At 40.8% G+C, this 24,825-nt stretch overlaps 1 protein-coding gene across 2 annotated transcripts; it reads left to right on the plus strand.

Moving 5' to 3' along the window:
- The first annotated feature begins 1,798 nt into the window (after nt 1–1,798).
- Nucleotides 1,799–9,101, plus strand: LOC131019384 (uncharacterized). 2 transcript variants are annotated; one of them, XM_057947928.1, is made up of 5 exons: nt 1,799–2,993; nt 3,079–3,845; nt 3,919–4,008; nt 7,748–8,512; nt 8,593–9,101. In XM_057947928.1, the coding sequence occupies exons 1-5, from the start codon at nt 2,909–2,911 to the stop codon at nt 8,710–8,712; spliced, it is 1,827 nt and encodes a 608-aa protein (XP_057803911.1). In that variant the 5' UTR covers nt 1,799–2,908; the 3' UTR covers nt 8,713–9,101. The 2 variants fall into 2 exon arrangements, with proteins under 2 accessions (XP_057803911.1, XP_057803912.1); XM_057947929.1 differs by lacking the exon at nt 1,799–2,993 and having other exon boundaries at nt 3,093–3,126; nt 3,224–3,845.
- Nucleotides 9,102–24,825: the final 15,724 nt, after the last annotated feature.

Genomic DNA, 24,825 nt, shown 5'->3' on the forward strand with positions numbered 1-24,825 from the left:
CAAGGTCCTAAGATTAGGACACGTGGCTTTGCTTGGAATATCAAAGATGAGCATCAGGGAGCAAAGAAGCTGTGAGAAATAGGCAGAGGAAAAAGTCCAAAGCAGAGTTGGCAGAGCAAAGCTTCCAGAACAGAGCTGCCAGAGCAGAGTTTGCCAGAGCAGAGCTTCCAGAGCAGAGCTTCCAGAGCCAGAGCTAACCAGAGCAGAGGGCCAGAGTCAAGTTGCCAGAGCAGAGATGCCAAAGCAGAGCTAGCCAGAGCAGAGATACCAGAGCCAGAGCTAACCAGAGCAGAGCTGCCAGAGTAGAGGGCCAGAGCCAAGTTGCCAGAGCAGAGCTAAGTCATTAAAGTCAGAGCCAGAGCCAAGTCGCCAGATCCAGAGTCAGAGCTAAGTCGTTAGAGTCAGAGCTAGAGCTAAGCTATTGGAGCCAGAGCGTGGAGCCACACGCCAGAGACAATTCGCCAGAAGGCGGAGCTACTTAGTAGAGCGGAGCCAAAGATTAGAAGTCTGTCCCAAGGAAGGAAATACAGAGCTACTAGACAGAGAATGATGATGAGGAGAGAATCCAGCTCTGTAATTAGGGGACAACGACCTGAAAAGTTATAATCTAATAATAGCCTTAATTAGTTTAATGACGAGCATGCAGAATAGATGACCAAACGAATTTACTACTTTACCTCGACTGTAATGCCTATAAATACCTACGATGATGAAATAAAGCACACGCTCTCTCTTTTACTGCTTTAAGAACTCTTCTCTTTCCTTTCTCTCGATAGTTTGAACTAATAAAATTACATACATAAATAAAATATCTAAATTGTTAGAGTTATGTTTGTTAGATAGTTGACAATTGGAGTCATGGTTGAATATAATTTCATATTTGATGATGCTATCTCAAACTCTAGATGAGATGATGCTCAAAACTCCAGACGAGATGATGCTCTTTCAAGTTTTAGACGAGATGATTCTCTTTCAAGTTTCAGACAAGATGATGCTCAGAAGTTAGAGGTGATCTGTCAAATCTGCGACGAGATGATGCCCACAACTTGGTTGGTCTTAAAACTCCAAATGATACGATATTCGATAAATCAGTTATGGTCTTTTAAATATGAGGCGAGATTATTTTCATAATTAGTTATGCTTTTAGAAGTTCGGAATTATACGATACTCTCAATTCAATTATGATTTTTCAAACTCCATATAAAATTATGGTCAAAAGGCAAAATAAAAAAACATTGAACAAAATTAATAAATCTTGTAACAACAAAGTCCCTCAAAAAAAAAAAAATCTTGTAACAACAAATGCAGCAAATCAATCCTCCATCATACCTATGTCAAATTTATATGTATTTCTACTCTTTTTTTTTTCTTACGCGTCAACTTTCTATAAAATTTCATATGAAAACTAATGGGTATTTTTATGATCTCAACAAAATTAATAATTTAATTACTAAAAGTTGTTGAGATTAATATAATTTAAAATGTATTACTAATTTAATTTAATTTAATTAATTATATAAATAATTTACATAAACAATTATTTTATATAATTATCATAAGAATAACATAAAATATATAAATTATAAGAAAATATGTAACCGTCGAATTTCGACGGGTAATACACTAGTCTATAGAATAATACCCCTAAATTAAACTAGTTAAAATTACAAAATTTCAAAATATATCCGGTATGGCACATGAGAAATTCTTAAAAAAAAAAGAAAAAAGAATTCACAATAGTAGAGAAAGCAATACTAAAGGAAGAGAAGCAAAATAGGGCTATAAAACAGACGTTCTCTCACACCACATTAAACCTCATAACACGCAGACACATACAAAAACTTCCTGAAAATACAGGCGCATATACATACAAATTCTCTATCTCTAATCTCCCCTCTCCGAAAACACAGTTAAAATCTCCTCACTCGCAACACAGTACACACACAGACCCCAGCAAATTTTGGAAACCGCACAATACTTGGTCTCTTCTCTCTAGAAAATTCGACGGCGGCCGTGTATTATTCGGAGACTGAGACAATAGCATCACTCGAGGCGGCGAGTGCCGAGGACTAGGGTTTTTACCCCGTGTGTAGGACCGTGTTCGTAATTCAATCTAGAAATTCGGTTTCAGTCTATTTATATAGTCATTGATACCTACGGACTGCTTTTTTTTTTTTTTAATTATTATTTTGGGGGACACTTTTGCCTGTCAGTAGACTGCTGAAACCCTAGGGATTTAGGTTTTTGTGATTATCGCTGTGTAGGATGGATTATAGGGTGGGGGTTTGATTCTAATTCTGAGATTTCCCTGTGGGTTCTGTTTGAGGTGTTGCTCTGTTTTTGGAGTGGGGTGGTTCTGATTGGTTTGTTATGGGTGTATTATGTTGCTCATGCGTTGTTCTTCTTGAGCATTGAGACCTTGAGAAGCTTGGGCTATTGATTCTTCCAGAACAGCGAATTGCTTACTGAAATTTGGAATTTTGGATTATGTGAGTGGGGGTGCTGCTAATTGCCTTCACGGAATATATATATAAATCAACTTTACAGAGTGATAGAGATTATAAAATCCCCGGTCCCTGTATAGAACAGTTCATGTCGTGTGATTTGTCCGTGTTTCTTGGAGAAATTCAGCTGATTTTGTAATTTTCTTACTGACATCCAGGAAAACAAGTCGCTAAGCAATGAAATTAGGGTGTTGATGTGAGAAATTGTGGGCTAGTGTCTTATCATACAGAAATTAGCTTTAACTTTCTCATTAAGCTACATTCGATCTTTGTTTGGTGTGAAGACACGGATATAATTTGGCGTTTGGGAAGTGACAGTGGATTCGTGGCTATTAATCTAAGAAGAACAGTAGAATTTGTTTCCACATATTCTTTTTATTATATGATAATGTTTAGCGCAAGTTATGGAAAGAAGTGAGCCCACGTTAGTACCTGAATGGCTTAAAAATGCTGGAAACTCGACTTCTGGAAGCACCGCATCTCATTCAGGTAGTTTTTGTCTTGTAGATAATTTATTGTATGACACTCTTTCATGTTTGTGGCTTTTTCTAATTTATTATCTTTCTGGTTTTAGATGATCACCCAGCATCAAGGGCTGCTAGGAATAAGTCCTCTTTGAATGGTAATGGTCATGATTTTCGACAATCTTCTAGTTCTGAAAGAACTACTTCTTTATATTTCCGAAGGAGTTCTAGTAGTAACAGTTCCGGTAACTTTAGATCACACAATAGTTTTGGGAGGAACCAACGTGACAAGAACTGGGAGAAGGATGCATACGATTCTCGTAATCATGATAATTCATTTTTGGGTGGCCGGCGGCATCAGAATTTTTTAGACCCACTGGGAGAACCTTTATTAGGTAAACTTGGGAGGGATGGTTTAAGACGTTCTCAGTCCATGATTTCTGGGAAACGTGGGGATGCATGGCCTAAAAAATCCGCTGCTGACTCAGGCAGTGGCAGTGTAAAGATTTCGAATGGTTTGTTTACCAAGGGAGGCCCTGTTTCCGGGGTGAGCAAAGCTTCTTTTGAGAGAGATTTTCCGTCATTGGGAGTAGATGAAAAAGCAGTCATTTCGGATATTGGAAGAGTACCATCTCCTGGTTTAAGTACAGCTATTCAGAGCTTACCTATTGGTACTTCAGCTTCTTTAGCTGGTGAAAAATGGACATCAGCTTTGGCGGAGGTTCCTATGTTAGTTGGAAGCAATGGAACTGCCTCATTATCTGTGCTCCAAGCTGCTTCATCAAGTTCTACATCAGTGGCTTTGGGTTCAACCACCAGTCTCAATATGGCAGAAGCCGTGGCTCAGGGTCCTAGTCGTGTCCAGACTACCCCACAGGCAGGTCCCATGTCATCCTTTTTTAAGTCAATATCCTTTTCAAGTGTGCTTATGCCCAATATTCATGTTTCAGTTATCTGTTGGAGCGCAGAGACTTGAGGAACTGGCAATCAAACAATCTAGGCAATTAATTCCAGTGACTCCATTAATGCCAAAAGCTTTGGTGAGATTTCTACTGTCCTTTGTATGTTGTGATACTCAATTCCTAGTTTTTGATATCTTTTCCCTATTCCTTTTGTTGTTTTTCCTTGCAGCATTGGCCTTTGTTTAGTTGTTACTTCAATTTTGAAAATTCGTATGGTGATTCATGTCATTAGTTGTCTTGTGGGTAGGAAATACCACAGAGATTCTCCCAAACGCTCGATTTTTTATTGTCTGTGATAGTATTGTGGCACATTAAGATAGTTACTGGTTAAAGACTTCAATAAATTATTGGAAAAAACCGACCATGATATCTCAGTAGAGAGCTTGGGTAATCAAAAAATATTCTAGAAATGGTTTGTGACTGTGCAGGAGAGTACCCAGCATCTAATCCCACCTTGATATCTTGTCTGGGTTGTTGATGCAAATGTGATTATGTGCTTTGTGGTCTCACAGTATTCACTGTATGAAAGTGTGGCAATTATTTAATTCATGGATGCTATGATTATGGTGTATATGTCTGGGGTTTTTGCATTCCATGAAGCCTGGATGACACATGAAGTTGGGCTTAAGTGTGAATGAGTTTGCAAAAAGAAGTATGAAAACACCATTTCTCAATTCCTGATGTTGCAATTCTCATTTTGACACGGGAATAATTTATTAAGTTTGGATTATCATTTATACGCCCCAAGTAGCACATGGAGGAACAGAAAGAAAATATGAAATGTATACATGTATAACTGTTACCTAGCAATGCTTGTGAAATTTGCGAATCAGCACATAGGAAGCACTTTATAACTGGTCAATCAGACCATAGTATTAGAGGGCGTTTACTTTGCAGGATTAGCCTTGACCCTTGATAGATAAAAATAGTAAAACTAATCTCTTGTTTACTTTGATGGATTGAAACTTGGGGGGATATCTCAAGACCCTTGATTATTTCTATCATTTAAGTTAGTTTGGCTTGATTCCTATCCCATTAAAAGGGTGAGATCAGAGAAATTCTACTTTTGGGGATAAAAATATTCAATCATGCATTTTATCAATCATACAAATTAAACGCCTCCTTAGTCTATTAGATGAATCCAAAGATATTGAAAATTTTATTGACATCACTTTACACAGGTAGTTGTGCCAACAGCCATGCATAATAATGTGTACCAATGTTTTGATGCATGAGGCTTTCTTTCATGTAGTTTACTCTATCTAAGCTCCAAGATAGCTAATGTACATGTATTTTGATTTTTGATCTTTTGGTTCTCTAGGAGAAATTAGGAAAAATATTATTTTGTTTCTAGCTGATGCCTTGGCTGCTAGTGAAAAACTAAAGTGTCATCCTCTTATGGGGCGTTTACTTTGCATGATTGATTATATGCATGGTTGAATATTTTTATCCTTAAGAGTAGGATATCTCCAATCCCACCCTTTCTATGGGATAAGAATCAAGCAAAATTTGTTTGAATGATAGAAATAATCAAGGGCCTTGAGATATCCCAAAGTTGCAATCCATCAAAGTAAACAAGGGAATTAACCTTACTATTTTTATCTATCAAGGCTAATCTTCCCAAGTAAACGCCCCCTTAGTCTTATTTGCCGTCTAATAAAAAGGAGAACTGACATGGTCATTTTTGGTTCCAGAGGAGGAATAAGAAAAACATTTCTTCTAGCATGTCTTGGCAGTTATTGAAACTCTAAGAGTGTTCTAGGTTTAAATTTCTGCGCTGTCTAGTGTCTATAAACAAATGGATTATAAATAGATGGTTATTTTAAAAGTGAAAAAAAGCATGCTTGAAGAAGGTATTCATTTTGGACCAAAAGAAGTTTGTGGGCAAGAATTGTAAAGATGCAAGCATAAGGTATATATTTGACAGTCATCAATCAGTAAAACATGCTTAGTTAGAAAAATATCATTCATTATTGAAGAAGTCTGATTCCTTCTTATCATCAGCTTTCTCTCTAGTTCTTTTAACTAGCTGGCTATTTTTTAAATTTCTGTATGGATTTTTTAGTAGAGTTAGTTTTTAGATTCTTTGAAGTAGAAAGAATTAATACCATAAATGAATGAATTGAACTATAGAAATGTTGTACCTATTCTTTCTTGGTGGAGATTTTAGTTAAAGCTTTTCATCTTCTTCCTTCTTTATTTTTAATAATATCTGTAAACTTTTGTAAGCACATGGTCATTGTTTCCATATTCATAAACAGAAGTCCTTGATGCTTCTAGTTTCTTACCAGACATTCTTAGCATCATCTTCTTATTCCTACCCTAAAATCATAATCTTTGAGTAATGAATAGGTATCTGGAGATACACAACTGACAAGGTGTGTGAAAAAGTGAATTATTGAATGTTGATGAAATGCCTATCTATGGGTCAGTTCCAAAGTTATAACTCACTCTCTAATATCCTTGACTGCCTTTTTTTTTTTTGATAAATTGACAATTAAACAAAGAAATTTAAAGACCGCTCCACGGTGGACTCGAACCCAAGACCTTTGGCCATAGGCATTAACTACTCTGCCGCTAGGCCAACACACGAACTCATGCTGCTACTTTTAGTTTCATGTATCATTTGGTTTATATTTAAAACCTTAATGTGTTGATGCTGATTGGGGAAAAAACAAGATGCGCGCCTCGGCACGAGGCGCCTGAAAAATGCTTCTGATGAGCCTCACCTGCTGTGAATGATGCAGATGCCTCATCTAAGGCCTTACTGTGGCGCACACCTTCGTTTAAGATTTCAATTTGTGTTATTTTTCTGTTTTTGGGGTTATTAAGGCTTGAAACTCAATGGGCTTTCAGGTTTAAGCCCTAATTGAGAAATTAGAAGAAAAATAAGTGTAAAATAAGGGATAAAAATCTTTACAGTCTGCAACTGCTCGCTCCCACTCTACTCTCTCTCTCTCACACCTTCCCCCCTACCTCTCTGGTGACTTGACTTATAAAGACTTGTAAACATTTATAACTAGTTATAATATTTATGTGCTTTCTTGTATTTTATAATATTTGCTATTGTTTATGTGTTTTATTATACTTTCTATGATTTTCATGTGTTTTTATGATTTACGTCTCGAGGCTTAAACCGCATGTTAAAACCTTGGGGAAAACATGATGAATAACTTTTTGGATACTGATAGGACAAGTATTGGAAGAAATATAATTTTAAACTAGCGGTGTCACTGGTATAGTTATTGTCTTATTGATGGTGGAAGGCTACCTCAAGTCACAAACAGTTCTTAGAGCTTAGGTGTAAGGGGCACAGCGTGACTTTTGAAGTGGCACGTGATTACAAAAAGAAAGAAAAGAGTTTTTTTTTTTTTTTTCGAAGATAAAAGAAGAGAGTTTCAACGATAAAAGAATTCAGATAGTTTAAATACAAGACAGAAAGCATTCACAAATATCAAACATGAATAATGGAAGTAAAATGGGACTATCACTATAGGCTTGTTTGTTCTACTTATTGAACTGTAATTTCTAAAGCATCATGGATTATTGTCTATCATCATTAAACTTAACATAGTCAGTTGCCATCTTCATACTTTCATTAAGTTCGTCAATGTCCTCGTGGTTGCATACAGGTCTTGTTTCATCCTCTTTTCTTTCTCCACCCTTCTTTTCTCTCTCCTATAACCAATCTGCAATGTTTTTGTGTTTAACGGCCTGTAATGTCTAGTTCACTTTTAGTATAAGATGATTAGATTTAGTAAATAATTCCCCAATACTTGCTAATATGCTATTCATTTTTATCTGAATGTGGCTTTAGGTGTTGAATTCTTCAGATAAGCCGAAGAGCAAAGTGGGTAGTCGGCAGCATTCCGTCTCGTCATCACTTCCTATAAATCACTCTCCTCGCGGTGGACCAGTAAAGGGTGATGTTTCGAAAGCATCTAATGTTGGAAAGCTCCATGTTCTTAAGCCAGTGCGAGAAAAGAATGGTGTTAGCCCTGTTGTTAAGGACAACTTGAGTCCAACAGGTGGTAGCTCTGTTGCTGCTTCTCCACCTGTTTCTGGGTCTGCAGTAACCAAGTCCCCCCCTAACAATGCAGTCCTTGACCGTAAGCCTGTATTAACTTTGCTGGAGAAGCGACCTACTTCTCAAGCTCGAAGTCGAAATGATTTTTTTGATCTAGTGAGAAAGCAATCTATGGCAAACCCTGCTTCTGCCGATTCAGCTACTGCAAACGTCTCGTCTGACTCGGACACTGGCTCTTCTCCATCACCGTCCTTTTCTAATAAACATGCTGAAATGGAGGTCATGCGTGCTACGAGTCAGCCTGTGGAAGTGCCATTGAGTTTAAGCCTGAATGTAGATCATTTGTCTGAGGAGAAAGCTGGTTCAACCTGCAATGGTGATGCTCATGATGTGCAAAAGTGTGTGAGCAATGGGAAGAAACATCCTAGCTCTGACTGTATCATTTCTGAGGAGGAAGAGGCTGCTTTCCTTCGTTCTATGGGCTGGGAGGAAAATAACGATGAGGAAGGTCTTACTGAAGAAGAAATCACTGCTTTCTACAGGGATTTGACTAAGGTAATATCGAAATAAGTCTTATATAGTTTGTTAAATTCTGTTACCTTGTTTTACTAAAAACAAGTGTGTTCTTGCTGCAGTACATCAATTCAAAATCGTCCCCTCGAATACTGCAGCTTGTACAGCTCTTGACTCCTTTTGACTCGCAACCTGAGGGTATTGATGAGATGAGTTCATCAGATGATAAACTCGAGCCTTGATTCCAAATGTGCTATTTTTGCCTGAGTTTTTTGAGGTAATCTGATCTTGTTTGATTGGTTGAGAGGCATTTCTGGCAGCCAACTACATAAAATCTTGGCAATTTTGCTGTTTTCTGGAGGTCGATAGGAACAATGATCGTTGGTTGTAAGGTCCTTCCTTTGGATCGCTTCCGATGATTGTTTCCCTCTGGGTTCTGAACTCTTCCTTAAGTTCGGAGATTTGAGTAAAGAGAATAGAGATAGATTTTTATCAAGATACTCCATGACATTGCATTTCGCAAAGTCTTGAGTCTTCACAGTTTTGGTTTCTTTCATTTTTCCATGAATAGAACAGTTTTATGCTTTTTTTAATCGATCAGAAATGGAAAGAAAAGCAAGAATTTACTGATTGCATAGTTTGCATCCCCCCACCCCAAGTTTTCTGTGGGATAATTTGATCTTTAGTTTTTTTATGCGTTTCCCTTTACTTGTAAGCTTCATTTTGCTTATTTACCGTTCATTTTGACCTATTCTGGTTTGATAAAAGTTTGTTTGGACTCGTTTAGTGAAATTGGTTTAATATTAATGGCTTGTTAGCTCGACAATGAGCTGCCTGCTTGTTAATAAGCTTTTGAGCTACTTTGTAAGTATCTTTCCGTTCATGATAAGTGTGGTGCGGATGGGATGACACATGTTTTAATAAAATTTCGAGAAATTTGATTTGTTAGATAATTGAGAAATGGTTTGTGAGATGTGTTTTTGTAAATATTGTGTGTGAATGAGAGTAAAAATATAAAGGTATATGTTTTAAAATAGAAAGAATACATTTATTTTCGACGGACGAAAATGATAAAGGGAGTGTTAAGTATCTTATTTTATACTTCATTCGTTTCAATTTAGTAAGCCATATTTTTTTATTTGGACGTTCCATTTTAGTAGGTTATTTTTTAAAATAAAAAGTCAATTCATAACAAATATTTTTACATAATTTATTATTTACACTATATGTCGTTGTGGTCTATATTATCTTTTTTTTTTCATTTAGAAAATAATATTTTCATTTCTCTCACATATTTTTTAGATAAATATATCTTCAAAAAAAATTTATTTTATTCTATTTTATTATAAATTATTTGTTTTTATTTAACTTGGCACTCAAACGAAAGAATTGGCTAAGCTAATGAGCTAAAATGGGCTTTAACTAGATAATCAAACACAGCCTTACAATATAGTACTCTCTCTGTCCACCAATTCGTGTCCTAGGGAAAGGGGCATGAGTTTTTAAGAAAAAATGTATTGTTTATTTGTTGAGTGGAAAAGGGGGCATGACTTTTAAGAAAAAGTAATTTATTTGTTAAAGAAATAGTTATTAAAAATGGGTAGGACACAGATTGGTGGATGGACCAAAATGGTAAATTAGGACACGAATTGGTGGACAGGGGGAGTATTTATTTACACTATACATTGTTCTTTTTTTCGAGTCCCTAGTAGGGGTGTGCAAACCCAACCCGGACCCGCCGAACCCGCCCGGACCGACGGGTTCGGTCCGGACCGGACCGGCCCACTATAGGTGTTTGGTCCGGGTTGGGTCCTATTTTGTGGACCGAAACTTTTTCGGGTCGGTCCGAGTCGAACTCGGTCGAAACCCGGCAAACCCGGAACCGACCCGTGCCATTTTAAATTTAATATTTAATATTTATATTTAATAATTAATATTTATAATATTAATCTAACTTATACTTTTGAATCTAATTCTAACCCTAAAAAAACAATTCTGCTGCTCTCGTCTCACACCCCTAGCGCCGCACACCCTGACCCATCATCCATTCCTCAATCTAACCCTAACCCGCCGCCCCGCCAACCGGACCGCCGCGCCCACGCCCTGACGCCCAGCAGGCCAGCACCGCTGCGGCACTGCGACTTGCGAGCCTGCGCCTGACGCGGTCTCCCCGCTGCCCGCCCACGCCCAGACCGGATATGTGAGGGTAGAACTACTCATCGTATAGACGAGGGTAGATGAGGACTTGGGCAGATCTGTGGTCGGGGACGGGGAATTTGCTGCTGCGGCACCGGCGAGACTGCCGCTACTGCTACGCGTTGTTCACTCTTGCTGCTGGCTGCTGCGCGGTGTAGTCCTTGAGCCTGGAGATACAGCTGTTGGTCGGTGTGGTTTGGGTTCGACAGGAGCGGCGACCGGCGACGGGTTCAATACCCTCATGAGTTCCTCCTCTCTAGAGAGAGAAAGTCTAGAGAGAAGACATAGCGTTTTTCATAGTTTGATTGTTATTTATGTTTTGTTTTTTGTGATTGTGGATTACTTGAATTTGAGAGTATGATATGTGTTTTGGTATCATATTTTTAATGTTTTAGATCTAAAAAATAGGTGAAAAATAGGAAAAAAAAAATCAGGTTTTAGCGGGTCTGACCCGGACCGAACCGGACCCATTGCTCGGGTTCGGTCCGGTCCTGGGTCGGCCCACTCCAAACTTTCGGTCCGGGTCGGTCCCTTTTTTAAAAAATTTCGGGTCTACAAACCCGGCGGGTCGGTCCGGGTCCGACCCGCTGCACACCCCTAGTCCCTGGTCTTATCAGGATTTATTCGTGCTGCTGGGTTTCACTTTTGCGTCTTCTCTCGATCTAGCCTTGGCCGTGGATGTGGGCGCTTTCGAGTGCCGTGATTTGGCAGCTTGAGCGTTGACTCTATGGTCGACATCAACACTTTGGTTTTGTTTTTCTATTAAAGCCGTGGATGCGTGCTTTTCTGTTTATTGTTTTGCTCTGCTGGTCGTTCGAGCTTCAGCCGGATGGCCAGCGACGGCAATTTGGAGGGCTTCGTCCTTTTGGACGTTCAGTTTTTGGAGGACAGCGACCTATCGGACCTCATCGGGTGGTGATGGCTAGTCCGAAGATACTTGATGTGTTCTGCTGGGTTCGTCTTAATATGGGTATTTACTAGGTGATGGTTAGTCCGAAGTTTGGTAATACCTGTATCTTGTCTGTTTTTCTCTTTTCCTGAACATGCGTTTCGCTTGTTCTTTTTTCATTATGTAGACGAGCACTCTTTTTCCTCCCTAAAGTTTTTCTCACTGGGTTTTCTTTAGGGAGGTTTTAACGAGGCCCGTCCCTTATTTTGCTCTTCCTATGCTCTCAAGGGTTTCGCTTTTAGGTTTTTTTTTTTTTTTTTCTCTTTTTATGTAACATTTAATAATATTTACACTACACACACAACACACGCACACTATGAAGGAATATTAAACTTAATTAATACTCGATTTGCCCGAAGATCGTCTCTTGGATTATCTTAATTCACCATACATCGATTAAGCCTAGCATGCTCCTATTAATTTAAGTGCTGCACCTTGGAGTTAGAAATACCTGAAGAATTCCTAAGAATTCGTCGCTGAACAGGTCAGCCAACTTCAATCCTCCGTTTGAAGCCTCAAACGTCCTCCAATCGTATTTTTTCCAGAAATACGACTTCTTCATTTTCGAAAGAGCTTTCCGTGGTCACCTGTTTCGTCCAAATCTGAGTTCTGTACAGGAAGTTATGGCCGTTCTTCAGAAACTGCCAGAACTTGATTTCCTGCAAAAAAACTTACTCCAGCTCAGATCTTCTGAACTGTATCCCGCTCAGTTCCCATTTTTGGATGGACAACGAACTATGAGAACTCCCACAGAGAATTCGACCACCTAGAAATCGGCGCCCCCTACTGCTCTCTATAAAATCATAATTTTTATGTGTCTTATTCTGAGAGCAGATATCTGTATTTAAAGATAAAACACAGTCCTAGGGCTCCAACAACTGTAGTGGGCGAATTTTACTCCTACTGGGCTCAGGAAACTTTGGGCCAGTCCAGGGATCAGATACAAGGAATAAAGATGGGCCTCTAATGAATTAATTTTTATGATCAGCCCAAATCATAATTAATTCATAAGTATTACTCCCTCCGTCCACAATTTAAAGCCCTACTTGCCTTTAAAAATTTGTCTACAATTTAAAGCCCCATTCTGCTTTTTATACCCTTTTACCCTCCCTTGCTATTTAAAATTACTACCCTTTGCCATTAATTAATCCTCCTCATTTTTTAACCCTCTTAATTATTTCCTTAATTAATTCACTAACACTAACTAATTAAATAAATAAAAAATCGGGCACTTTATTTATGCTATTCTAGAGAATTCCATACGATCTCTTCATGTTTCTGTCTCTTGAATCAACCCTAGATCTACCAGCCATTCTCTCTTTGTCTTCGTCTCTCTGGAAGAAACCCTAGATCTGTATCGGCTCTCTCTTTGTCTTCCTCTCTCTAGAAGAAACCCTAGATCTATAGTCTCTCTCTTTTCGTCTGCCTCTCTCCATCTTCCTCTGTCTTGTGTTCCTTTCTCTGTTACTCGATGAATCTCTCAAAGACTAATTGCCCTTCATCTTCGATGGAAGGTATTGTGCTACACTATGTCACTTGGTTTTGTTCTCCACCAGAAATGGAGTCGATTGTGCCGGAAACCCAAATGTCGGCCTTCGATCTCTATCAATCGGTGTCGGTTGTGTCTGAAACGGACTTCACCACCTTCGATCTATGTGTGTCGGAGCCGTTGCCGCCAGAATGCGAAGCGGCGGCTTTCGATCGCTTAGAAGTGCCGTGGTTGCTCCATCTCTCTGGATCGGAGGCGATGCAGCCGGAATATGAAGCGGCGCCATGGTTGCTGCCTGAAACCGAAGCGGCGCGCCTCCCTCTCTCTGAATCGGAGCCGTTGCCGCCGGAATGCGAAGCGGCGGCTTTCGATCGCTCAGAAGTATCGTGGTTGCTCCCTCTCCCTGGATCGGAGGCGATGCAGCCGGAATATGAAGCGGCGCCATGGTTGCTGCCGGATTCCGAAGCAGCGTGTCTCCCTCTCTCTGAATCGCCGGAATACAAAGCTGAGAGCTTCCCTATCTCTGAATCTGTCAGACGAGAGAGGGAAAAGGCCAAGCGAATCTCCGACCTGAGAGAATCCTTCAAACGCGATAGGGAGAAGGCCAAGCGAACCTCTGACTTGAGAGAAGCTTTTAGACGAATCAGGTGATTTCGTTCATTGATTCCGTTTATAGTTCTTTGGTGGGAAATGGCTGGTGATGCCTTCTGTGATTTGTATTTGCTGTGTATTGTGGGGATGGCTGGTGATGCCTTATCTGTTATTCTTATTTGATGTGCATTGTGGGGATGGCTGGTGATGCCTTATCTGTTGTTTCATGCATTTGGTGTATCTGTGGTGCCAATTGTGTATCTATGATGCCAATGGTGTATCTGTGGTGCCAATTGTGTATCTGTGGTGCCAATTGTGTATATTTGTTGCCCTGTGAGGAGTTTCTTAATATCCTAGGGTTAGAACAGTGTGTACTAAACTTGATCCAACTGTAAGCTGTCCCTATGATGACTTTTATAGTCTGAGGGTTTGTTTTAATTCAGCCATCACTTGTTTTTGGAGGTTGAATTTAAACAAAAACTGATAGTCAATGATGCTAAAATTTGCAGAGACAATTATGCTTACAAAGACTGATTTACATTGCAAACACTTCCTTTGTAATGGCTGCAATTGGCTTCACTTCCATGGTTCATTTGCTTCTGTTTTTTGAATTCCTTTGAGCTGGTTCTATGGTTGTGAAAGGAAATATGCCAAACTTTCCATCAAAGAGTATTATGCCATCTATGTCAAATATAGGTCGTGCTACAACACACATAAACATAATCTTCTCAATGTACCTCTTTGATTTGCATGTCCTATACGGTTCCTCTTCATCCGGCATGAGGTAATACCTATCTTTAATTTTGGTAAGGTAAAACCATTTCTTATCGATGTGAATGGTGTTGTAATACTTTGGAACTTTATAAAACCACCCTCACTTATTGAACTAAGCTGTTTTAGGCTCCAACTAAGCCTTGACAACCTATTTTGTGGGGTAAGAAATGGTTTTATAGCATTTGTATGTGGTTTCAGTTTTTTCTCCTTTACCCACTTGTGAATCAAAGACTTAGACACACCTAGGTTTGTAGACATGATTCTCATTGATGATCTTTGAAGCACATAAAGATTCTTCACTTTTTCAACATCAATACTCTTCTTATTTTTGTATGAGATGCCTTTTCTAATGGACTTTACCTGGACAGGTACATGATCACTATTTTATTAGCAACAAAAATACCGCAACTAACACGGTGTAATCGTAGTATAAACAGTAATCGGATATCGTATCCACAGGGATTGTAAAACGAATTCACTTTATCTATCTCCTACACAGACTTTCACAATATGCAAGTAAAACAATTATGAAGGTGAATATTAAACTAAATTAACTAAATAAAACTAAAGAGCATGTAAACTATGACGAATAACTCAAATATAACGAAAGCTCTGACCCTAGGGATGTATTTTCACTAATCAACTATATGCACTCAACCTATTGATTCAATTACCAATTTTAATCCAACCCTGATGAAAGATCACTATGTTAATCACAAGCGTCTCTAACGACCACCTATGAATGTAGATTAATAAATCCCTTTTCGCATTCAAGACTCCAAGGAATAAATTAACTCCCAATAGCACATAAAGAATAGCTTCCTATAGCTTCACCTATCGCATTCAAGACTCAAGGCTAACACTATATCATGCATTCCTGAATCGGCTGAACAATTATCGCATTCAAGACTCAAACTGAACAGCTAGACATGTAAATCATGTTTCAGATAATTCACAAGAGATTAAGCACCAGGAATCATGAATCACAAGTTGGAGGGCAAATTGATATCAATAAATCAAGAACACATAATTAATCAGCTATGTACAAACCCTAGGTTCAGATAAAGAAAACTAGCCAGACATAATGAAATTAAACATAAACATAATTAAAATGAACGCAATTGTAAAAACTAATTGTATAAAACCCGTAATAAAACGATTGTAGCGGCTTGAATCTTCAGTCTTGATCCAAGCCTTGAAAACTGGAAAGCTAAAGTATTCTAAAAGCTAAAAACTGAAATATGAAGTCTTGGAACCCTAGATAGGTCAAAAGAGGACCTATTTATAGTCTTAGGGTGAAAAACCAAGTTCTAAACCGAAAAGAATTCGAAAAACGTAAAAAACGCGGAAGAAAATAAAACACGCGGACAATCGGCGACCCGTTCGGCGGTCGCCGTTTTGGTCGCCGATTTCCGGCCAATTAACTCATGAAAACGGCGATCGCCGTTTTTCCATCCGGAGAGTAAATTTTCAACAGGGAATTCGGCGACCTGGCCGGCGGTCGCCGTTCTGGTCGCCGTTTTCACTCTTTAAAATGCCAAAAATCGGCGGTCAACGCCCTTTGACCGCCGATTAGCCCCTTTTCCGTCCCGACTCCAGAATCTTCGTCTTTTCTTGATTTTTGGGCTCGATTCTCTCAAAACTCTTCTCTTCAACATGTTCCTAACACTCCATGCTCCAATATCACTCAATTCTGCATCCAAACAGTCAAAACTACACCCAACCGTGAAATCTCGAAATAATAGCAAATGAACTCCAAACAATAATAAAACGGGTGTAAAATTGACTTAAACTACAGAATATAAACCATAAAAACCATGCAAAATGAGTGTTTATCAACTCCCCCAAACTTAAGATGTTGCTCGTCCTCGAACAACGAGAAGAACAAAACAATAAACACGAATGGGTAAGATGATTGGATCATCGATGCCTCAGAAAAATAAAACCTTTCGAATTCCCTCAAATTCTCAACATATGAACACAATAATCACCAACAAGCATAATCAACGGCAAATTCAACCTTGACATTCCAACAATTGACTCTCAAGATAAAAGTGTTTCACTCAACTCTCAATTGATGGAAAAAGGACGTGTATCACTCATCGAAACTCATGCAATGCAGATTACTTACCATAGGCTTGCCATTCATCTCAAAATCTCCATCGCAAAAAGTGTGACAAGAATAAGATCAAATAGGTCTTTAATTCGGGTTCTAATGTAGGGACATTGGATTAGGTAGGGAAATTTGGCTAAGTGACTCAAAATAAATCGATTAACCAACCTTATGCCTTCACCATTCAAGTATGGAATTAAATTCCATCTTCCACCTAACAACATCTCCATAATCATCACAACTCAAGGGATATAATCATCATAAATCAAACTAGACATTCTTTTATGCTCTGACTTTTCTCTTAACAACAAAGTCGACTATCATGAATTTTTCAATTTAACACTCGACTTTCTCAATCAACTTTCATCACAATCTCTTTCTTTCTTTCTTTTTTTTTTTCTTTTTTTTTTCTTCTAGAGCTTATAAGAATGACTAGAATCATGTTTCTCCCATATTTCAATCAACCCACAGTAAATGCCACACGACGATCCCCATATACTCCATCACCCCCTATCATCCGGTTAATGAATTAAAGCTTGAAAAGGCTCAAAACGGTTAACAAGGGAATAATGTTTTCAGGACAGTGTTTGGGATATAACGTGGCTTACGAAAAATGGCCTAAGATCATTTCAAACTCTTGAACACAACAAGCAACCTCGACCAAGACTCATGGCAAGTTCTAGAAGTGCACTACATGCATGACAACACTCAAAAACAAAGAACAAACTGCAAAAATGGGCAGTTAAGGCTCAATTCCTCACTAGCTTGTTCAACGTCAAAAGTCAAGGCAAAATAAACTCATTAATCACACACATCGGTTCAAATCACGTTACTATATCAAGAAAAATTGAGAATTACCTTCTTTTTCGCAGAAATCGTCACAGGCACCTTACCAATCAACTAAATAGAGCAACAAACATTCAAAAAGCAAAGGAACTACGGATTAATTCTGAGAGAATATATCAATTTAAGTTACATGCCCATGAATGAAATACGAAGACAATCTCCTTAAAACATCAAAAAGATCAAGAAAAAGCTAGGCTAAAAATGCAAACCATAACTAATCTCCATCCCCCTCCCCCAAACTTATTAAGGAGCGTATGCTCGAAAATAAGTTTGACGGGAAAAATAGATAAAAGTTATGGTTAGCATACTTACACATCCTCAAGATGGCGGTCCTCCTTGTCTCCTCTGGAACTCCTGAAACTGTCGTAAGAGTTCCTCCTGCATAGCCATCTGCCGCGCATATTCTTGATGCTGTCTCTCCATCTCAGCCCGCTGCCACGCCTCAAAGGTTGCCTGCCTGTTGAACTCCTCCCGAGCGTATGTCTCAAAAGCGCCAAAGTGAGCAAACTGCTCGCGCTGATATGCATCCATCGCTTGCTGCTGCAGGCGAACCGCTGTGACATCAGTGCGCATCACCGTGAGCTGCGCCTCCTGTTGCTCGGCGAAGGCCTGCAACTGCTGCATCCGTTCGGTGAGGTCCGTCACATCAAAATGGGCTCCTCCTCCCCATTGCTCTCCTTGGGCTGCTGCTGCGGGCTCCTCTTCTTCTTCCTCCTCATGCACCTGCTCCTGCTGAAAATCCTGCGCCTCAACCCGCTCCCCTGCAATGACTCTCAAATGTGCTTCAGTGTTCATGAGCCAGTTCTGAGTCTCGAACCGCCCGGTCACACGTGTGAGAGGCCGGTTCGGCAGGGGAAAGTGGTCGCCATCACTTTGCACCAGCTTGAATGGGGGCTGGGCGCTCGTCAGAAATCTCATGTGGACTAATCGGCGACCGGTGAGTAGACTATCTCCTGCCAATGCATCCCATTGAGCAACGGCGGGGCAAATACGGCGGGCAAATGGTGTGAGCATCCCTCCAATAGTGATCACTCCTCTAGTCGCGGTGGATGCCTTGAACAACTGCTTGAGGAGAATGTACGTCAAATCCAGTGGGGTGCGTGTGAGCATCCCCCAAATAATGAACAACTCCTGCTTCGTCACATGGGTGTTGTCCTTCCTGGCCATCACCGTGTAAGCTAAGATGCGGTGGACCATTCTGAGGACAGGATTTCTTATGTCCGCCGCATTCGACGTCCCCGACACAAATGCTCCAGCGCTGGGTAGGGCTATTTCTCTCCAGAATGCCCCATCATTGAACTCGGCACCAATAGTATGCACGGTGTAGCCTCCTACCCTGCAATTGAGTGCATTGGTGAGTTCGTTAACCGAAGTATCCGCCTCCCAAATGTTGTTGAGCTGAAAGGAGATAGTTCTCGGTCTGCTTTCCCTGAAGGCCGACTGATCCAACGAGCTCAGAATTTCCAGTGTTACTCGATCATAAGTGGGCCATCCACCGTTAAAGATGTGGACCCACCCTGCATGGTAGAACAAATCTCGGACGTCGTCATAAATGCCCATCTCCCGTAGCAGGTCGTGGTCGGCATACCTAGTGATTTCTATCCCTTTCCTGGCAAGCCTCTTGAACCGGACTCTGTCATCGTCGGATATCAGGACGACCCCATGAAACTCGGGGTCTTCCCGTGTATAGTCGTCCGGTTGGCGTGAGCTTGAGGCGCCGGCGGTTCTACGCTTCTTAGGGGCCATGGTACCTGGGTTAATTGCTAGTTAGAAACCATGTAATTATCCTCAATATTTCAAAACAAACTAACTAGCACCCCCTTTCCATCTTTCTTGACAAATTCAACTTCTTATGTCTATCATAATCCCCCACAACATGCTTAATCTCTTCACATATACAAAGCCTCATGGATTTTATCAATGCTACAATTAACATCACCTATAATCATCAACCAAAGACCAAGCAAAAGCAAAGCAAAGATAAAATTCCATTGAGACTTAACAATTCTAGAACTAGCATGCTCTTGTGGATTCCACCACTCATCAACACCAACAAGTATCTAACAATAAGCTCAAACACCAACACAAAGCATATGATTCAAACTCCCTAAACAATTAAGCTCATAAAAATTTTCTAGCATAAACTCTAGCTCTACTAACCCATCAAATATTTCACAATCTAACCAAAGAAAAATAGTAGTAGCATAGGAATAACACTAGATTAAGAGTTAGAAGCTCATACCTTGAAAATTTAAGGGAGATTTTCGAAAATTACAATGTTCTTGAACAACAACCCCAAATTCGTGGATCTCCCAATGTAGTGGATGAAAGCCCGAATTAATCGGATAGAATGGAAGGTAATGAGGTGGGTTGTGTATGTATGGAAGGAATTTGGAAGATTCGAAGCCGTTTGGGAGTAATTTAAAGAAGAAATTTCGAAAAATGAGTACTATGTGTGCTGAGTGTGTGTTCTAGGTGAAAAGTGGGAGAAAGGATGAAAAATCGCATATAAAAACTGACCTGGGCCGATCGGCGACCAAAACGGCGATCGCCGTTTATGTCGCCGTTTTTCGGCGTTTTTGTGAACAAAATCGGCGACCGCCGATTTTCAACATCAAGTGCAATTTTCATCCAGGAAAATCGGCGACCTGGCCGGCGATCGCCGTTCTGGTCGCCGTTTTCTGGGCTGGGTCGCCGAAATCTGGGTTTGATCGTCGTTTTCTGATTTTTCCATTTTTTTTTTTTAACTGAAAAAACGAAAATCCTAGGAAAAACATAAAAACGAACAAAAACTAACAAAAAGGCACTAAGTAAAAACGAGACAAAAGAAACGACAAACGAAAACAAAGAAAAACAAGCAAAAACTAACAAAGCAATAAACATTGGGTTACCTCCCAACAAGTGCTAAAATTAACGTCTATAGCTTGACGATACCTCATAATCACGGATCAATGAAATTGACCACTTCCACGTCGTGGTCTAATTCAGCTTTGAAGTACGGTTTGAGGCGATGTCCATTAACAGTGAAAGTGGACCCATTCGATGCAAGCAACTCATAAGTCCCATTCCAATTGCTCTTGTGAACCACATATGGACCTCTCCATCTAGACTGCAGCTTGCCAGGAAAAAGTCGAAGCTTAGAATCATGCAAGAGTACCTCATGTCCCGGCTTGAATTCCTTTGTGCGAATGCTCAAATCATGGAACTTCTTCGCCCTTTCCTTGTAGATACGGGAACTCTCATACGCTTCATTCCTCCACTCATCCAATTCTGTCAACATGTCTCTCCTCGTATGACCGGCCTCCTTAAACTCCAAATTGATTCTCCTCGTCGCCCAATATGCCTTGTGTTCTATCTCAACAGGTAAATGACAAGATTTGCCAAAAACTAGTTGATAAGGAGACATACCAATTGGAGTCTTGTAGGCTGTGCGATATGCCCAAAGAGCATCATCCAAGTGCTTGGCCCAATCTTTCTTGTTGGCGACGCTCTTCTCCAAGATCTGCTTGATTTCTCGGTTTGCCAACTCTGCCTGCCCATTAGCTTGAGGATGATATGGAGTCGTCACCTTGTGCTTTACTCCATACTTCGCCAATACACTTGCTAGCAGCTTGTTGTTGAAGTGCGAACCCCCATCACTAAGCAACGCTCTCGGTGCTCCGAATCGAGTCAAAATATTCTTTTGCAAGAATTTAATGACTACCTTTGAATCATTAGTGACAGTCGGGATCGCCTCCACCCATCTAGACACATACTCAACCGCAAGCAATATATAGGAAAAACCACATGAAGGAGGGAAAGGACCCATGAAGTCAATTCCCCAAACATCAAATAGCTCTACCTCAACAATGATGTTCTGTGGCATCTCATCCCGCTTGGTAATGTTGCCCATGCGTTGGCATCGATCACAAGACTTTACGAAAGCATGGCAATCTGCAAAAATTGAAGGCCAATAGAATCCACTATGATTTACCTTCATGGCAGTGCGGTTGGCAGCAAAGTGGCCTCCACTAGGCGAGCTATGGCACTCCTCAATGATCTTTAGCCATTCATGCTCCCTAACACATCGCCGAATAAAGCCATCGGCGCACCTCCGGTATAAGTAAGGATCCTCCCAATAATAGAACTTGACATCATGGAGGAACTTCTTCTTTTGATAGTGCGACATCCCCTCAGGAAGAACTCCAATAACCAAGTAGTTAACATAATCGGCATACCATGGATCCTTAAACAGTACCGCCCAGATCTGCTCATCGGGAAACGACTCATTGATGGCCATCTTCGGATCATCCCCCTCAATCGGATTCTCCAATCGAGATAAGTGGTCAGCTACCACATTCTCACATCCCTTGCGATCTCGGATCTCCATATCAAACTCTTGCAGCAATAAGATCCAACGAATCAAGCGGGGCTTGGAGTCCTTCTTAGTGAACAAGTAGCGGATGGCGGCATGATCAGTGTAGACAATTGAATGAGTTCCAATCAAATAAGGACGGAACTTATCAAAAGCATACACCACAGCTAGCAGCTCCTTCTCCGTGGTAGTGTAGTTCATCTGCGCAGAATCCAAAGTTTTACTAGTGTAGTAAATTACCTTGAAAGCTTATCTCTCTTCTGCCCCAACACAGCTCCCACGGCCCAATCGCTAGCATCGCACATCAACTCAAAAGGGGCACTCCAATCTGGCGTGATCAAAACTGGCGTAGTGGTCAGTGCAGCTTTCAACTTCTCAAAGGAGACGAGGCACTCATCGGTGAAGACAAACTTCACATCCTTCTCTAGCAAAGCACAAAGCGGCTTGGACAGCTTGGAGAAGTCTTTGATGAAGCGCCTATAAAATCCTGCATGCCCCAGAAAACTCCGCACCGACTTCACAGACGTAGGAGGCGGCAACTTCTCTATAGCCACGATCTTAGCACGATCCACCTCCAAACCTTGGGCAGAAACCTTATGCCCCAAAACAATGCCTTCTCGAACCATGAAGTGGCATTTTTCCCAATTGAGCACTAGTGCCGTCTCCTCACAACGCTGCAACACTTGAGCAAGATTGTCCAAACAATTATCAAAGGAGGAACCAAAGACAGAAAAATCGTCCATAAATACCTCCATGATATTTTCAATCAATCCATGGAAAATCGCCATCATGCAGCGTTGAAAAGTGGCAGGAGCATTGCAGAGACCAAAAGATATCCTCCTAAAAGCAAAAACGCCATAGGGACAAGTGAAAACGGTCTTATGCTGATCCTCCGGGGCTATCATAATTTGATTGTAGCCCGAGTACCCATCCAAGAAACAATAGTACTCATATCCTGCCAAGCGGTCAAGCATCTGATCAATAAATGGCAAAGGGAAGTGATCCTTACGTGTGGCTGCATTCAAAGCTCGATAATCAATGCACACGCGCCATCCTGTGACCAGCCTCGTCGCTATAAGCTCATCTTTCTCATCCTTGACCACAGTCATGCCTCCCTTCTTGGAGACAACTTGAGTTGGGCTCACCCACTCACTATCAGAGATGGCATAAATAATGCCGGCATCCAACCATTTGAGCACCTCCTTTCTCACAACCTCTTGCATAGCCGGATTCAAACGTCGCTGCGGCTGCACCTTAGGCTTGTATTCCTGCTCTAGTAAAATACGATGCATGCAAATAGAAGGACTAATTCCTTTGATGTCAGAAATAGACCATCCTATAGCAGACTTGTATTTCCTCAACACTCGCATCAACTTCTCCAACTCCAACGGAGATAAATAAGCAGACACAATAACAGGAAACGTTTCATTCTCACCCAAAAATTGGTACCTTAAGTGCTCAGGAAGTGGCTTCAGCTCAAGTTTGGGTGCAGCTGTAGCTGCAGCTGGCGCAGGAAAATCAGCTCCCTTTTCCTTTGACTTGCTTCCCCCATCAACAGGTTTGTGAATATCCATGTAAGGCACAGGATCGATGGGATGGCTCTCTACGGCCTCCAGCTCTGCAATATAATCTAAAATCTCATCACACGCCTCATCAAGATCGGAATAAGGATATAAGGACTGTGTGATGCACTCCTCCAAAGGATCCTCTACAGCTGCAGGAAAATCCACCACAGTATCTATTAGATTGCAATCCTCCACTTGTGGCTCAGCTGGCTTCTTCATCGCATCGTAGATAGACAATGTCATCTTCTCATCATTGACACGGAAAGTCAGATCTCCCTCCTGAACATCTATCAACGCTCGGCCTGTAGCTAGAAACGGACGCCCCAAGATCAATGGAGTATTCTTGTCCTCCGGCATGTCCAACACTACGAAATCTGCAGGAAAGATAAACTGCTCCACCTGCACTAGAACATCCTCCACCACTCCCTTGGGATAAGTAAGGGAACGATCTGCCATCTGCAAGGCAATAGATGTAGGCTTGATTTCTCCAATCTCCAACCGTTTGAAAATAGAGAGAGGCATCAAATTGATGCTTGCCCCTAAATCACAAAGAACACGGGAGAAATTCTGCCCTCCAATCACACAAGCTATGGTAAAGCTGCCAGGATCCTTCTGCTTCAATGGTAGCTTTCTTTGTAGCACGGCACTGCATTCCTCGGAAAGGTTGATCGTCTCATATTTCCCCAACTTCTTCTTGTTGGAGACTGCATCCTTGAGGAACTTGGCATATCCTGGCATATCTCTCAAAGCATCAAGTAAAGGAATATTAATGTGCAGCTTTGAGAATACCTCCATAAACTTGGCTAACTTTGCATCCATCTTTGGTTTTCCCAGGCGATTCGGGAAAGGCGCTACAGGCTTGTACTCTGGCCTGGGAAATGTAGGAGTAGGATTGGGCTCCTTGACAGCAGAAGAACTCGACGCCTTAGAAGTAGGCGGCGGATCACAAACAATTGTCTCCACATCATCCTCCTCATCCATCTCTACACCTTTTCCTTTTTCATCCTGCAGCTCTGAATGATTTTGATATTGAGATCCGCTCCTTAGATGAATCGCATTACACTGATTTTTAGGATTAATCTCAGTGTTGCTAGGAAATTGGCCCGGCTTGTGCTGTGCAGCTGCTTGGTTAGCCATCTGACCAACTTGATTCTCTAACATCTGTACCTGCTTAGAAAGTGCTGAGAAGTTATTCTCCATGTTAGAGATTTTATTTCCAACATTCACCTCCATTCCAGTCATCTTTGTGAGCATCTGCTTCATCATGTCCTCCATCGAATCCTTCTTTGGCTCATTGATGACTCCTCCATTAGAAACAGAAAATCCAGGTGGAGGCTGCAAAGCATTGTTCGGATTGCCGTAAGAAAGATTCGGATGCGGGCGTGCTCCTGGCTGAAACTGCTGCTGACCCTGCTGATATGGCTGACCTCTGTTATACATCCCTGGCTGTCCTCGCTGAAAATTCCCATAGCCTCTGC

Source organism: Salvia miltiorrhiza, chromosome 4 (assembly GCF_028751815.1).
Source record: "Salvia miltiorrhiza cultivar Shanhuang (shh) chromosome 4, IMPLAD_Smil_shh, whole genome shotgun sequence".
NCBI classification, from domain to species: Eukaryota; Viridiplantae; Streptophyta; class Magnoliopsida; order Lamiales; family Lamiaceae; genus Salvia; species Salvia miltiorrhiza.